This window comes from Stegostoma tigrinum, chromosome 7 (assembly GCF_030684315.1).
Source record: "Stegostoma tigrinum isolate sSteTig4 chromosome 7, sSteTig4.hap1, whole genome shotgun sequence".
Classification (NCBI taxonomy): Eukaryota; Metazoa; Chordata; class Chondrichthyes; order Orectolobiformes; family Stegostomatidae; genus Stegostoma; species Stegostoma tigrinum.
Window position 1 is genome coordinate 96,801,815 of NC_081360.1, and position 12,713 is coordinate 96,814,527.

Genomic DNA, 12,713 nt, shown 5'->3' on the forward strand with positions numbered 1-12,713 from the left:
TTTAACTCTTTTACACCTCCCAGACCGATACACAAACCAGATTATGCACTGAGTTCATTACCCGGCAGTGACTAATTTCCAAATTATCTTGCTTCAACCTCTCCCCACTACCAGCTGAAGTCTCTACCTGCTTCAAGAAGACCACCATCATCCCTGTACCCAAGAAAACACATGCAATGTGCCTTAATGACTAGTACCCAGTGGTTTTGGCCTCAATAATCATGAAGCACTTTGAGAGGCTGGTCACGGCCCACACCAACTCCAGTCTCCCAGCCTTCCCTGATCCCCTAACCGATCCACAGAGGATGCCATATCTCTAACCCTGCACTCATCCCTGGAACATCGGGACATCAAAGACACCGATGTCAGACTCCTGCTCATTGACTACAGTTCCACCTACAACACCATTATCCCCTCCAGACAGATCTCAAAACTGCATGACCCTGGTCTCAGCTCCTCCCTTTGCAACTGGATCCTCAGCTTTCCGACCCACAGGCCACAATCAGTGAGGATAGGGAACTGCACCCCCTCCACAGTAACACTCAACACTAGAGACCCCCAAGGATGTGTCCTCAGGACCCTACTGTACTCCCTGTACACCTACAACTGTGTTCTCAAATTCTGAACGAATGCCATCTACAAGTTTGCTTATGACACCACCGTAGTGGGCTGGATATCTGACAACAATGAGTTAAACTACAGCAGGGAAATAGAGAGCTTAGTGACGTGGTGCAATGAAAACAATCAGTCTCTCAATGTCAGCAAAGAGGGCGGCACGGTGGCTCAGTGGTTAGCACTGCAGCCTCACAGCGCCAGGGACCCGGGTTCGATTCCCGCCTCGGGCGACTGTCTGTGTGGAGTTTGCACATTCTCCCCGTGTCTGCATGGGTTTCCTCCGGGTGCTCCGGTTTCCTCCCACAGTCCAAAGATGTGCAGGCTGGGTGGATTGGCCATGCTAAATTGCCCATAGTGTTCAGGGGTGAGTGGGTTATAGGGGGATGGGTCTGGGTGGGATGTTTCAAGGGGCGGTGTGGACTTGTTGGGCCAAAGGGCCTGTTTCCACACCGTAGGGAATCTAATCTAATCTAAAACTAAAGAACTGATCATCAACTTCAGAAAGAAAGGAGGAGAACATGCCCCATCTAAATCACAGAACTGAAGTTGAGAGAGTGAACAGTGTCAAGTTCATCAGAGTGACGATAATCGACAACCTGCCTGGACTTGTCACATAAATGTGACAGCCAAGAAGGCAGAACAATGCCTATTCTTCCTCAGGCAGCTCAGGAAATTTGGCAAGGCCATAAGGTCCCTCACCAACTTCTACAGAAGCCCCATTGAAAACATACTGGTCCGGGTGCATAACGGAGTGGTACGGCAACTGCTCTGCCCAAGGCCGGAAGAAACTGCAGAAAGGGGTGTGCACAGCCCAGAGTATCATGGAAGTCAACCTTCCATCCATGGACTCTATTTACCCAGCTCACTGCCACAGAAAGGCGACCAACATAATCAAAGACTCATCACAACATGGTAATGATCTCCTACAACCTCTTCTGTCAGGCAGAAGATACAGAAGCCTAAACACATGCACAAGCAGTTTCAGGAACAGCTTCTTTCTGGCTGTTATTAGACTGTTGAATGGGCTCTAGCCTCAAATAATGGAACTGCAACGTAACCCATACACCTCTACATCTTTTTGATCTGTACATTCTTTGCTTGCTATGACCTGGCTGTACTGCTCGTAAACAAAACTCTTCACTGTATTTCGGTAAACGTGACAATCAATCAATCACAAAACCAATCAATCATAAAGAGCTTGGTAATGTCACAAGAAATGTATAAATGAAGGCTTCCTTTCTTTTCTCGTGGTCTATCTCCCTGGAAGTATTGTGGACTCTGAGTTCTCTGTCTGTTGTGAACTCCCATGTGCAACAGATTGGAGTTTAGGCACCAGAGGGAACTGAGGGTGTGTGGGGGTAATTCACACTCTGACAGATGAGTTGCTTTCCACTTTCTTCAAACATTTACACATACCACATCACAGCCTGGGCAGTTATTGCCATTTTCACAGCTTCTCTGTCTCGAGTGCATGCCTCCTCCACAGTCAGAACTACATCTAGTCCAGGGACCCCAGCTGGACCAAAACATGGGTAGCGAGCAAGCAGCATTCTCGTTGCAAAATCTGCAAAGAAAGAAGTCAACTTTAATGAGGATCAATGACTGGTCAAGAATGACAACTAGATCTGAAAGGTCATGATTGCTTTTCCTCAAGGGGCAGTGGAAACACCGTTTTTAAATATCTTTAAGAAAGAAGTAAGAAAGGGGTAGGGTTTGATAGATTCTTGACTATCATTGACTAGTAAAGGCTATCATTGTAGGCAGAATGTGGAGTAATCAGGACAGACATGACATTATGGAACATTGGAGCAGTGTCAAAGGACTGACTGGCCTGCAAAAATAAACAGAACACAGATCATACAACAGTACAGCACAAATCAGCCAACAATGTTGTGCCGAACATTTACCCTCATCCTAAGGTCTATTTAACCTCCACCCCTACCTTATACTGTCTTCCATATGCCTATCTAATAGCTGCTTAAATGCCCCTAACGAGGCCAATTCCACTAAGCTCTCCGGCAATGCATTCCATGCCCCAACCACTCTCTGAGTAAAGAACATACTCTGACATCTCCCCTATATCTACCTCCACGCACATTAAAACTATGCCCCCTCGTAAAAGCTCTACCCGAGGAAAATACCTCTGGCTGTCCACTCTATCGAGACCTCTGATCATTTTATACACCTCTAACAAGTCACCGCTCATCCTTCATTGTTCTAAAGAGAAAAGCCCTAGCTCTCTCAACCTTTCCTCATAAGACTTTCCCCCCATTCCAGGCAACATCCTGGTAAATCTCCTCTGCACATTTTCCAAAGCTTCCACATTTTTTCTGTAATGAGGCGACCAGAACTGCACACAATACTCCAGATGTGGCTGAACCAGGCTTTTGTATAGCTGGAGCATAACTTGGTGGCTCTTGAACTCAGTCCCTCTATTAATGAAAGCTAACACATCATACGCCTTCTTAACAATTCTATCCACCTGGGTGGCAGCTTTCAGGGAACTGTGAACATGAACCCCAAGATCCCGCTGCTCCTCCACAATGCCAAGAATCTTTCTGTTAACCCTGTATTCTGCTTTCAAGTTTGTTCTACCAAAATGAATCGCCTCACACTGTTAAACTCCATCTGCCACTTCTCAGACCAGCTCTGCATCCTATCAATGTCCCCTTGTTACCTAGAACAGCCCTCCGCACTGTCCACAACTCAACCCACCTTTGTCTCGTCCGCCAACTTACTAATCCACCCTTCCACTCCTTCATCCAAATCATTTAAAAATTTGCTGGAAAAGCTCAGCTGGTCTGGCAGCATCTGTGAAGGAAAAAGCAGATTCTGGTGACCCTTCTTCAGACGTGGCTTACTCCTGCCCCTCAATTGTATGTTCATCTATTCAATAGCCTCTGTGTCCACTCCCTTTTATTCTGCACCAGTGGAACACAAGTTGTTGAGGTGGCTGAGGGGCAACACAGAGTGGGTCATGTCAAACCACAGTGGCTCACAAAGGATTTTGCAACACTGTCCCCCAAATCTGCCACTTCCTCCTCCTGCAAAGACTAGGGGTGCCAAATGCATGGGCACAGCACTACCTGCAAGTTTGCCTCCAAACCACACTTTCCCACACTATCCCTGCTCCCTCACTGTCGCTGGGTCGAAATCCGGGAACTCCATCCCAAATAACGGGGCGGGGGGGTGTGGTGGGGGTGGGGGCGGGACCTCTACCTGCTGCCTCCTGTGGAAAGTAGCAATTCATGAAAGCAGCTCACCACCACCTTCTCAAGGGAAATTACGGATGGGCAATAAATAACTGGCTTGACCTGCCGATGCCCACCTTGCAGAAACAAATTAGAGAAACAAGGATGAGACCTTGTGGGGCAGCGGCTCAGGGGTTAGCACTGCTGTCTCGCAGCACCAAGGTCCTGGGTTTGATTCCAACCTCAGGCAATTGTTTGTTCCGGTTTCCTCCCACAGTTCAGAAACGTGCGGGTTGGGGTAGATTGACCCACAGTTCAGAAATGTGCAGGTTGGGGTAGATTGACCCACAGTTCAGAAATGTGCAGGTTGGGGTAGATTGGCCCACAGTCCAGAAATGTGCGGGTTGGGGTAGATTGACCCACAGTTCAGAAATGTGCAGGTTGGGGTAGATTGACCCACAGTTCAGAAATGTGCAGGTTGGGGTAGATTGGCCCACAGTCCAGAAACGTGCGGGTTGGGGTAGATTGACCCACAGTTCAGAAATGTGCAGGTTGGGGTAGATTGACCCACAGTTCAGAAATGTGCAGGTTGGGGTAGATTGACCCACAATTCAGAAATGTGCTGGTTGGGGTAGATTGACCCACAGTCCAGAAAAATGCAGGTTGGGGTAGATTGGCCCACAGTTCAGAAATGTGCAGGTTAGGGTAGATTGGCCCACAGTCCAGAAATGTGCTGGTTGGGGTAGATTGGCCCACAATTCAGAAATGTGCTGGTTGGGGTAGATTGACCCACAGTTCAGAAATGTGCGGGTTGGGGTAGATTGGCCCACAGTCCAGAAATGTGCGGGTTGGGGTAGATTGAACCACAGTTCAGAAAGGTGCAGGTTGGGGTAGATTGACCCACAGTTCAGAAATGTGCAGGTTGGGGTAGATTGACCCACAGTTCAGAAATGTGCAGGTTGGGGTAGATTGGCCCACAGTCCAGAAATGTGCGGGTTGGGGTAGATTGACCCACAATTCAGAAATGTGCTGGTTGGGGTAGATTGGCCCACAGTTCAGAAATGTGCGGGTTGGGGTAGATTGGCCCACAATTCAGAAATGTGCTGGTTGGGGTAGATTGACCCACAGTTCAGAAATGTGCAGGTTGGGGTAGATTGGCCCACAGTCCAGAAATGTGCGGGTTGGGGTAGATTGACCCACAGTTCAGAAATGTGCAGGTTGGGGTAGATTGGCCCACAGTTCAGAAATGTGCTGGTTGGGGTAGATTGGCCCACAGTTCAGAAATGTGCGGGTTGGGGTAGATTGACCCACAGTTCAGAAATGTGCAGGTTGGGGTAGATTGGCCCACAGTTCAGAAATGTGCGGGTTAGGGTAGATTGGCCCACAGTTCAGAAATGTGCTGGTTGGGATAGATTGGCCCACAATTCAGAAATGTGCTGGTTGGGGTAGATTGGCCCACAATTCAGAAATGTGCTGGTTGGGGTAGATTGACCCACAGTCCAGAAATGTGCGGGTTGGGGTAGATTGGCCCACAATTCAGAAATGTGCTGGTTGGGGTAGATTGGCCCACAATTCAGAAATGTGCGGGTTGGGGTAGATTGGCCCACAGTCCAGAAATGTGCGGGTTGGGGTAGATTGAACCACAGTTCAGAAAGGTGCAGGTTGGGGTAGATTGACCCACAGTTCAGAAATGTGCAGGTTGGGGTAGATTGACCCACAGTTCAGAAATGTGCAGGTTGGGGTAGATTGGCCCACAGTCCAGAAATGTGCGGGTTGGGGTAGATTGACCCACAATTCAGAAATGTGCTGGTTGGGGTAGATTGGCCCACAGTTCAGAAATGTGCGGGTTGGGGTAGATTGGCCCACAATTTTTTTTTTTTTTCCTCTTTCAGAGAAGGAGCGGGAGCATCAGAGGAAGTGACGAGGACCAGAGGGGCAGCCGGGAAGGAAAGCAGTGACCATATATATCAGCAAGGTAAGGTTCATTCTAAACTTTCTCTATTGAACATAAGTTTGTTATTAATTTGTTATTATTACTTGAAGTGAGCTTTCTGCTTTAGTATTGAGTGGGTGTTCAGATAAGTGGGGTATGGATGCTAGGGCAGTTGCTTGCTCCTCCTGCAAAATGTGGCAGTTGGGAGATGTGGCACACGTCTCCGCTGGCTACATCTGCGGGAAGTGCACCCAGCTACAGCTCCTTGAAAACCGTGTTAGGGAAATGGAGCTGGAGCTGGATGAACTACGGATCATTCGGGAGGCAGAGGGGGTAATTGAGAGGAGTTATCGGGAGTTGGTCACTCCTAAGGCTCAGGACGAGGATAGATGGGTTACAGTTAGGGGGAGGAAAGGGGACAGACAGACAGTGCAGAGATCCCCTGTGGGCATTCCCCTCAGCAATAAGTATACCGTTTTGGATACTGCTGGGGGGGTTGACCTACCAGAGGAAAGCCATAGTAGTCAGTTCTCTGGCACTGAGCCTGACACTGTGGCAAAGAAGGGAAGGGGGCAGAATAGAAAAGTACTCGTGGTAGGGGACTCGATAGTTAGGGGAATCGACAGGAGATTTTGTGGGCAAGATCGGGATTCCCGGAAGGTATGTTGCCTCCCTGGTGCCAGGGTCCGGGACGTCTCCGATCGGGTGTATAAAGTTCTGAAAGGGGAGGGTGAACAGCCAGAAATCGTGTTACATATTGGCACAAATGATATAGCCAGAAATAGGTTTGAGGATATAAAAAGTGATTTCAGGGAGTTAGGATGGAAGCTGCAGAGCAGGACGAACAGAGTAGTGTTCTCTGGTTTACTACCGGTGCCACGAGATAGCGAGGTGAGGAACAGGGAGCGGGCGCAGCTGAACATGTGGCTACGCAGCTGGTGTAGGAGGGAGGGTTTCAGATATGTTGATAATTGGGATGCCTTCTGGGGAAGGTGGGACCTGTACAAGAAGGATGGGTTGCATCTGAACTGGAAGGGGACCAATGTCCTGGGTGGAAGGTTTGCTCGAGTAGTTCGAGAGGGTTTAAACTAGTATGGCAGGGGGGTGGGAACCTGAGCTGTATACCAGAGGTGAGCGTTGATGCAGGTGAGGCAGTAGCAAGAGGTAGACCAGCTAGTGAGAAGGATTTTCCTGGGAAGGAACCAAGGGATCGGTTAAAGTGTGTTTGCTTTAATGCAAGGAGTATCAGGAATAAAAGTGATGAACTTAGAGCATGGATCAGTACCTGGTGCTATGATGTTGTGGCCATAACAGAGACATGGGTTTCTCATGGGCTGGAATGGTTGCTGGATATTCCAGGGTTTAGAACATTTAAAAAGAATAGGGAGGGGGGAAAAAGAGGAGGGGGTGTAGCACTACTAATCAGAGAGGGTATCACAGCTACAGAAGCTTCCATTGTCGAGGAAGATCTGCCTACTGAGTCAGTATGGGTGGAAATTAGGAACAGCAAGGGAGTAGTCACCTCGTTAGGGGTTTACTACAGGCCCCCCAATAGCAGCAGGGAGATTGTAGAAAGCATAGGTCGACAGATTTTGGAAAAGTGTGGACGCAGTAGGGTTGTTGTAATGGGTGACTTTAACTTTCCTAATATTGATTGGAACCTCCTTCGAGCAGAAGATTTGAATGGAGCTGTTTTTGTAAGGTGTGTTCAGGAGGGTTTCCTAACGCAGTACGTTGACAGGCCGACGAGGGGAGAGGCCATTCTAGACTTGGTGCTCGGAAACGAGCCGGGGCAGGTATCAGATCTTGTGGTGGGAGAGCATTTTGGTGATAGTGACCATAACACTCTCTCATTCTACATAGCTATGGAGAAGGAGAGGATTAGGCAGAATGGGAGGATATTTAATTGGGGAAGAGGAAACTATGATGCGATTAGACACGAGTTAGGAAGCATGGACTGGGAGCAGTTGTTCCATGGTAAGGGAACTATAGACATGTGGAGATGGTTTAAGGAACAGTTGTTGGGAGTGATGAGTAAATATGTCCCTCTGAGACAGGCAAGACGGGGTAAGATAAAGGAACCTTGGATGACGAGAGCGGTGGAGCTTCTAGTGAAAAGGAAGAAGGTAGCTTACATAAGGTGGAGGAAGCTAGGGTCAAGTTCAGCTAGAGAGGATTACATGCAGGCAAGGAAGGAGCTCAAAAATGGTCTGAGGAGAGCCAGGAGGGGGCACGAGAAAGGCTTGGCAGAAGGAATCCGGGAAAACACAAAGGCATTTTACACTTACGTGAGGAATAAGAGAATGGTCAAAGAAAGAGTAGGGCCGATCAGGGATAGCATAGGGAACTTGTGTGTGGAGCCTGAGGAGGTAGGGGAAGCCCTAAATGAGTTTTTTGCTTCTGTCTTTACGAAAGAAACGACCTGTGTAGTGAATGAAACCTTTGAAGAGCAGGTGTGCATGCTGGAATGGATAGAGATAGAGGAAGCTGATGTACTGAAAATTTTGTCAAACATTAAGATTGACAAGTCGCCAGGCCCGGATCAGATTTGTCCTCGGCTGCTTTGGGAAGCGAGAAATGCAATTGCTTCGCCACTTGCGAAGATCTTTGCATCCTCGCTCTCCACTGGAGTCGTACCTGAGGACTGGAGAGAGGCAAATGTAATTCCTCTCTTCAAGAAAGGAAATAGGGAAATCCCCGGCAATTATAGACCGGTAAGTCTCACGTCTGTCGTCTGCAAGGTGTTAGAAAGGATTCTGAGGGATAAGATTTATGACCATCTGGAAGAGCATGGCTTGATCAAATACAGTCAACACGGCTTTGTGAGGGGTAGGTCATGCCTTACAAACCTTATCGAGTTTTTTGAGGATGTGACTAGTAAGGTTGATGAGGGTCAAGCTGTGGATGTGGTGTATATGGACTTCAGTAAGGCATTTGATAAGGTTCCCCATGGTAGGCTCATTCAGAAGGTCAGGAGGAATGGGATACAGGGGAACTTAGCTGCTTGGATACAGAATTGGCTGGCCAACAGAAGACAGCGAGTGGTAGTAGAAGGAAAATATTCTGCCTGGAAGTCAGTGGTGAGTGGGGTTCCACAGGGCTCTGTCCTTGGGCCTCTACTGTTTGTAATTTTTATTAATGACTTGGACGAGGGAATTGAAGGATGGGTCAGCAAGTTTGCAGACGACACAAAGGTCGGAGGTGTCGTTGACAGTGTAGAGGGCTGTTGTAGGCTGCAGCGGGACATTGACAGGATGCAGAGATGGGCTGAGAGGTGGCAGATGGAGTTCAACCTGGATAAATGCGAGGTGATGCATTTTGGAAGGTCGAATTTGAAAGCTGAGTACAGGATTAAGGATAGGATTCTTGGCAGCGTGGAGGAACAGAGGGATCTTGGTGTGCAGATACATAGATCCCTTAAAATGGCCACCCAAGTGGACAGGGTTGTTAAGAAAGCATATGGTGTTTTGGCTTTCATTAACAGGGGGATTGAGTTTAAGAGTCGTGAGATCTTGTTGCAGCTCTATAAAACTTTGGTTAGACCGCACTTGGAATACTGCGTCCAGTTCTGGGCGCCCTATTATAGGAAAGATGTGGATGCTTTGGAGAGGGTTCAGAGGAGGTTTACCAGGATGCTGCCTGGACTGGAGGGCTTATCTTATGAAGAGAGGTTGACTGAGCTCGGTCTCTTTTCATTGGAGAAAAGGAGGAGGAGAGGGGACCTAATTGAGGTATACAAGATAATGAGAGGCATAGATAGAGTCGATAGCCAGAGACTATTTCCCAGGGCAGAAATGGCTAGCACGAGGGGTCATAGTTTTAAGCTGGTTGGTGGAAAGTATAGAGGGGATGTCAGAGGCAGGTTCTTTACGCAGAGAGTTGTGAGAACATGGAATGCGTTGCCAGCAGCAGTTGTGGAAGCAAGGTCATTGGGGTCATTTAAGAGACTGCTGGACATGCATATGGTCACAGAAATTTGAGGGTGCATCCATGAGGATCAATGGTCGGCACAACATTGTGGGCTGAAGGGCCTGTTCTGTGCTGTACTGTTCTATGTTCTATGTTCTAATTCAGAAATGTGCTGGTTGGGGTAGATTGACCCACAGTTCAGAAATGTGCAGGTTGGGGTAGATTGGCCCACAGTCCAGAAATGTGCGGGTTGGGGTAGATTGACCCACAGTTCAGAAATGTGCAGGTTGGGGTAGATTGGCCCACAGTTCAGAAATGTGCTGGTTGGGGTAGATTGGCCCACAGTTCAGAAATGTGCGGGTTGGGGTAGATTGACCCACAGTTCAGAAATGTGCAGGTTGGGGTAGATTGGCCCACAGTTCAGAAATGTGCGGGTTAGGGTAGATTGGCCCACAGTTCAGAAATGTGCTGGTTGGGATAGATTGGCCCACAATTCAGAAATGTGCTGGTTGGGGTAGATTGGCCCACAATTCAGAAATGTGCTGGTTGGGGTAGATTGACCCACAGTCCAGAAATGTGCGGGTTGGGGTAGATTGGCCCACAATTCAGAAATGTGCTGGTTGGGGTAGATTGGCCCACAATTCAGAAATGTGCTGGTTGGGGTAGATTGGCCCACAATTCAGAAATGTGCTGGTTGGGGTAGATTGACCCACAGTCCAGAAATGTGCCGGTTGGGGTAGATTGGCCCACAATTCAGAAATGTGCTGGTTGGGGTAGATTGACCTACAGTCCAGAAATGTGCTGGTTGGGGTAGATTGACCCACAGTCCAGAAATGTGCGGGTTTGGGTAGATTGGCCCACAGTTCAGAAATGTGCTGGTTGGGGTAGATTGGCCCACAGTTCAGAAATGTGCGGGTTGGGGTAGATTGACCCACAGTTCAGAAATGTGCGGGTTAGGGTAGATTGACCCACAGTTCAGAAATGTGCTGGTTGGGGTAGATTGGCCCACAGTTCAGAAATGTGCTGGTTGGGGTAGATTGACCCACAGTTCAGAAATGTGCGGGTTGGGGTAGATTGGCCCACAGTCCAGAAATGTGCTGGTTGGGGTAGATTGACCCACAATTCAGAAATGTGCGGGTTGGGGTAGATTGGCCCACAGTTCAGAAATGTGCGGGTTGGGGTAGATTGGCCCACAATTCAGAAATGTGCTGGTTGGGGTAGATTGGCCCACAGTTCAGAAATGTGCGGGTTAGGGTAGATTGGCCCACAGTTCAGAAATGTGCGGGTTGGGGTAGATTGGCCCACAATTCAGAAATGTGCGGGTTGGGGTAGATTGGCCCACAGTTCAGAAATGTGCTGGTTGGGGTAGATTGGCCCACAGTTCAGAAATGTGCAGGTTGGGGTAGATTGACCCACAGTTCAGAAATGTGCGGGTTGGGGTAGATTGGCCCACAATTCAGAAATGTGCTGTTTGGGGTAGATTGGCCCACAATTCAGAAATGTGCTGGTTGGGGTAGATTGACCCACAGTTCAGAAATGTGCTGGTTGGGGTAGATTGGCCCACAGTTCAGAAATGTGCTGGTTGGGGTAGATTGGCCCACAGTTCAGAAATGTGCTGGTTGGGGTAGATTGGCCCACAGTTCAGAAATGTGCTGGTTGGGGTAGATTGGCCCACAGTTCAGAAATGTGCGGGTTAGGATAGATTGGCCCACAGTTCAGAAATGTGCTGGTTGGGGTAGATTGGCCCACAGTTCAGAAATGTGCTGGTTGGGGTAGATTGGCCCACAATTCAGAAATGTGCTGGTTGGGGTAGATTGGCCCACAATTCAGAAATGTGCGGGTTAGGGTAGATTGACCCACAGTTCAGAAATGTGCTGGTTGGGGTAGATTGGCCCACAGTTCAGAAATGTGCTGGTTGGGGTAGATTGACCCACAGTTCAGAAATGTGCGGGTTGGGGTAGATTGGCCCACAGTCCAGAAATGTGCGGGTTGGGGTAGATTGACCCACAATTCAGAAATGTGCGGGTTGGGGTAGATTGGCCCACAGTTCAGAAATGTGCGGGTTGGGGTAGATTGACCCAGAATTCAGAAATGTGCTGGTTGGGGTAGATTGACCCACAGTCCAGAAATGTGCAGGTTGGGGTAGATTGGCCCACAGTTCAGAAATGTGCGGGTTTGGGTAGATTGGCCCACAGTTCAGAAATGTGCGGGTTGGGGTAGATTGGCCCACAATTCAGAAATGTGCGGGTTGGGGTAGATTGGCCCACAATTCAGAAATGTGCTGGTTGGGGTAGATTGGCCCACAGTTCAGAAATGTGCAGGTTGGGGTAGATTGACCCACAGTTCAGAAATGTGCGGGTTGGGGTAGATTGGCCCACAATTCAGAAATGTGCTGGTTGGGGTAGATTGGCCCACAATTCAGAAATGTGCTGGTTGGGGTAGATTGACCCACAGTTCAGAAATGTGCTGGTTGGGGTAGATTGGCCCACAGTTCAGAAATGTGCTGGTTGGGGTAGATTGGCCCACAGTTCAGAAATGTGCTGGTTGGGGTAGATTGACCCACAGTTCAGAAATGTGCGGGTTGGGGTAGATTGGCCCACAGTCCAGAAATGTGCTGGTTGGGGTAGATTGACCCACAATTCAGAAATGTGCGGGTTGGGGTAAATTGGCCCACAATTCAGAAATGTGCGGGTTGGGGTAAATTGGCCCACAATTCAGAAATGTGCTGGTTGGGGTAAATTGGCCCACAATTCAGAAATGTGCTGGTTGGGGTAGATTGACCCACAGTTCAGAAATGTGCGGGTTGGGGTAGATTGGCCCACAGTCCAGAAATGTGCTGGTTGGGGTAGATTGACCCACAATTCAGAAATGTGCGGGTTGGGGTAGATTGGCCCACAGTTCAGAAATGTGCGGGTTGGGGTAGATTGGCCCACAATTCAGAAATGTGCTGGTTGGGGTAGATTGACCCACAATTCAGAAATGTGCGGGTTGGGGTAAATTGGCCCACAATTCAGAAATGTGCGGGTTGGGGTAAATTGGCCCACAATTCAGAAATGTGCTGGTTG

General features: G+C 48.7%; 1 protein-coding gene across 3 annotated transcripts in view; it reads right to left on the reverse strand.

Annotated features, from left to right (window-relative positions):
- The window catches only part of sema5ba (sema domain, seven thrombospondin repeats (type 1 and type 1-like), transmembrane domain (TM) and short cytoplasmic domain, (semaphorin) 5Ba), a 329,573-nt gene that overhangs the window by 49,317 nt on the left and 267,543 nt on the right, over window positions 1-12,713 (reverse strand). For all 3 annotated transcript variants that reach the window (XM_059647532.1, XM_059647530.1, XM_059647531.1), the window contains one exon: window positions 2,032-2,179. In XM_059647532.1, the coding sequence (XP_059503515.1) occupies window positions 2,032-2,179 (148 nt within the window). The remainder of the gene's footprint in view (window positions 1-2,031; window positions 2,180-12,713) is intronic.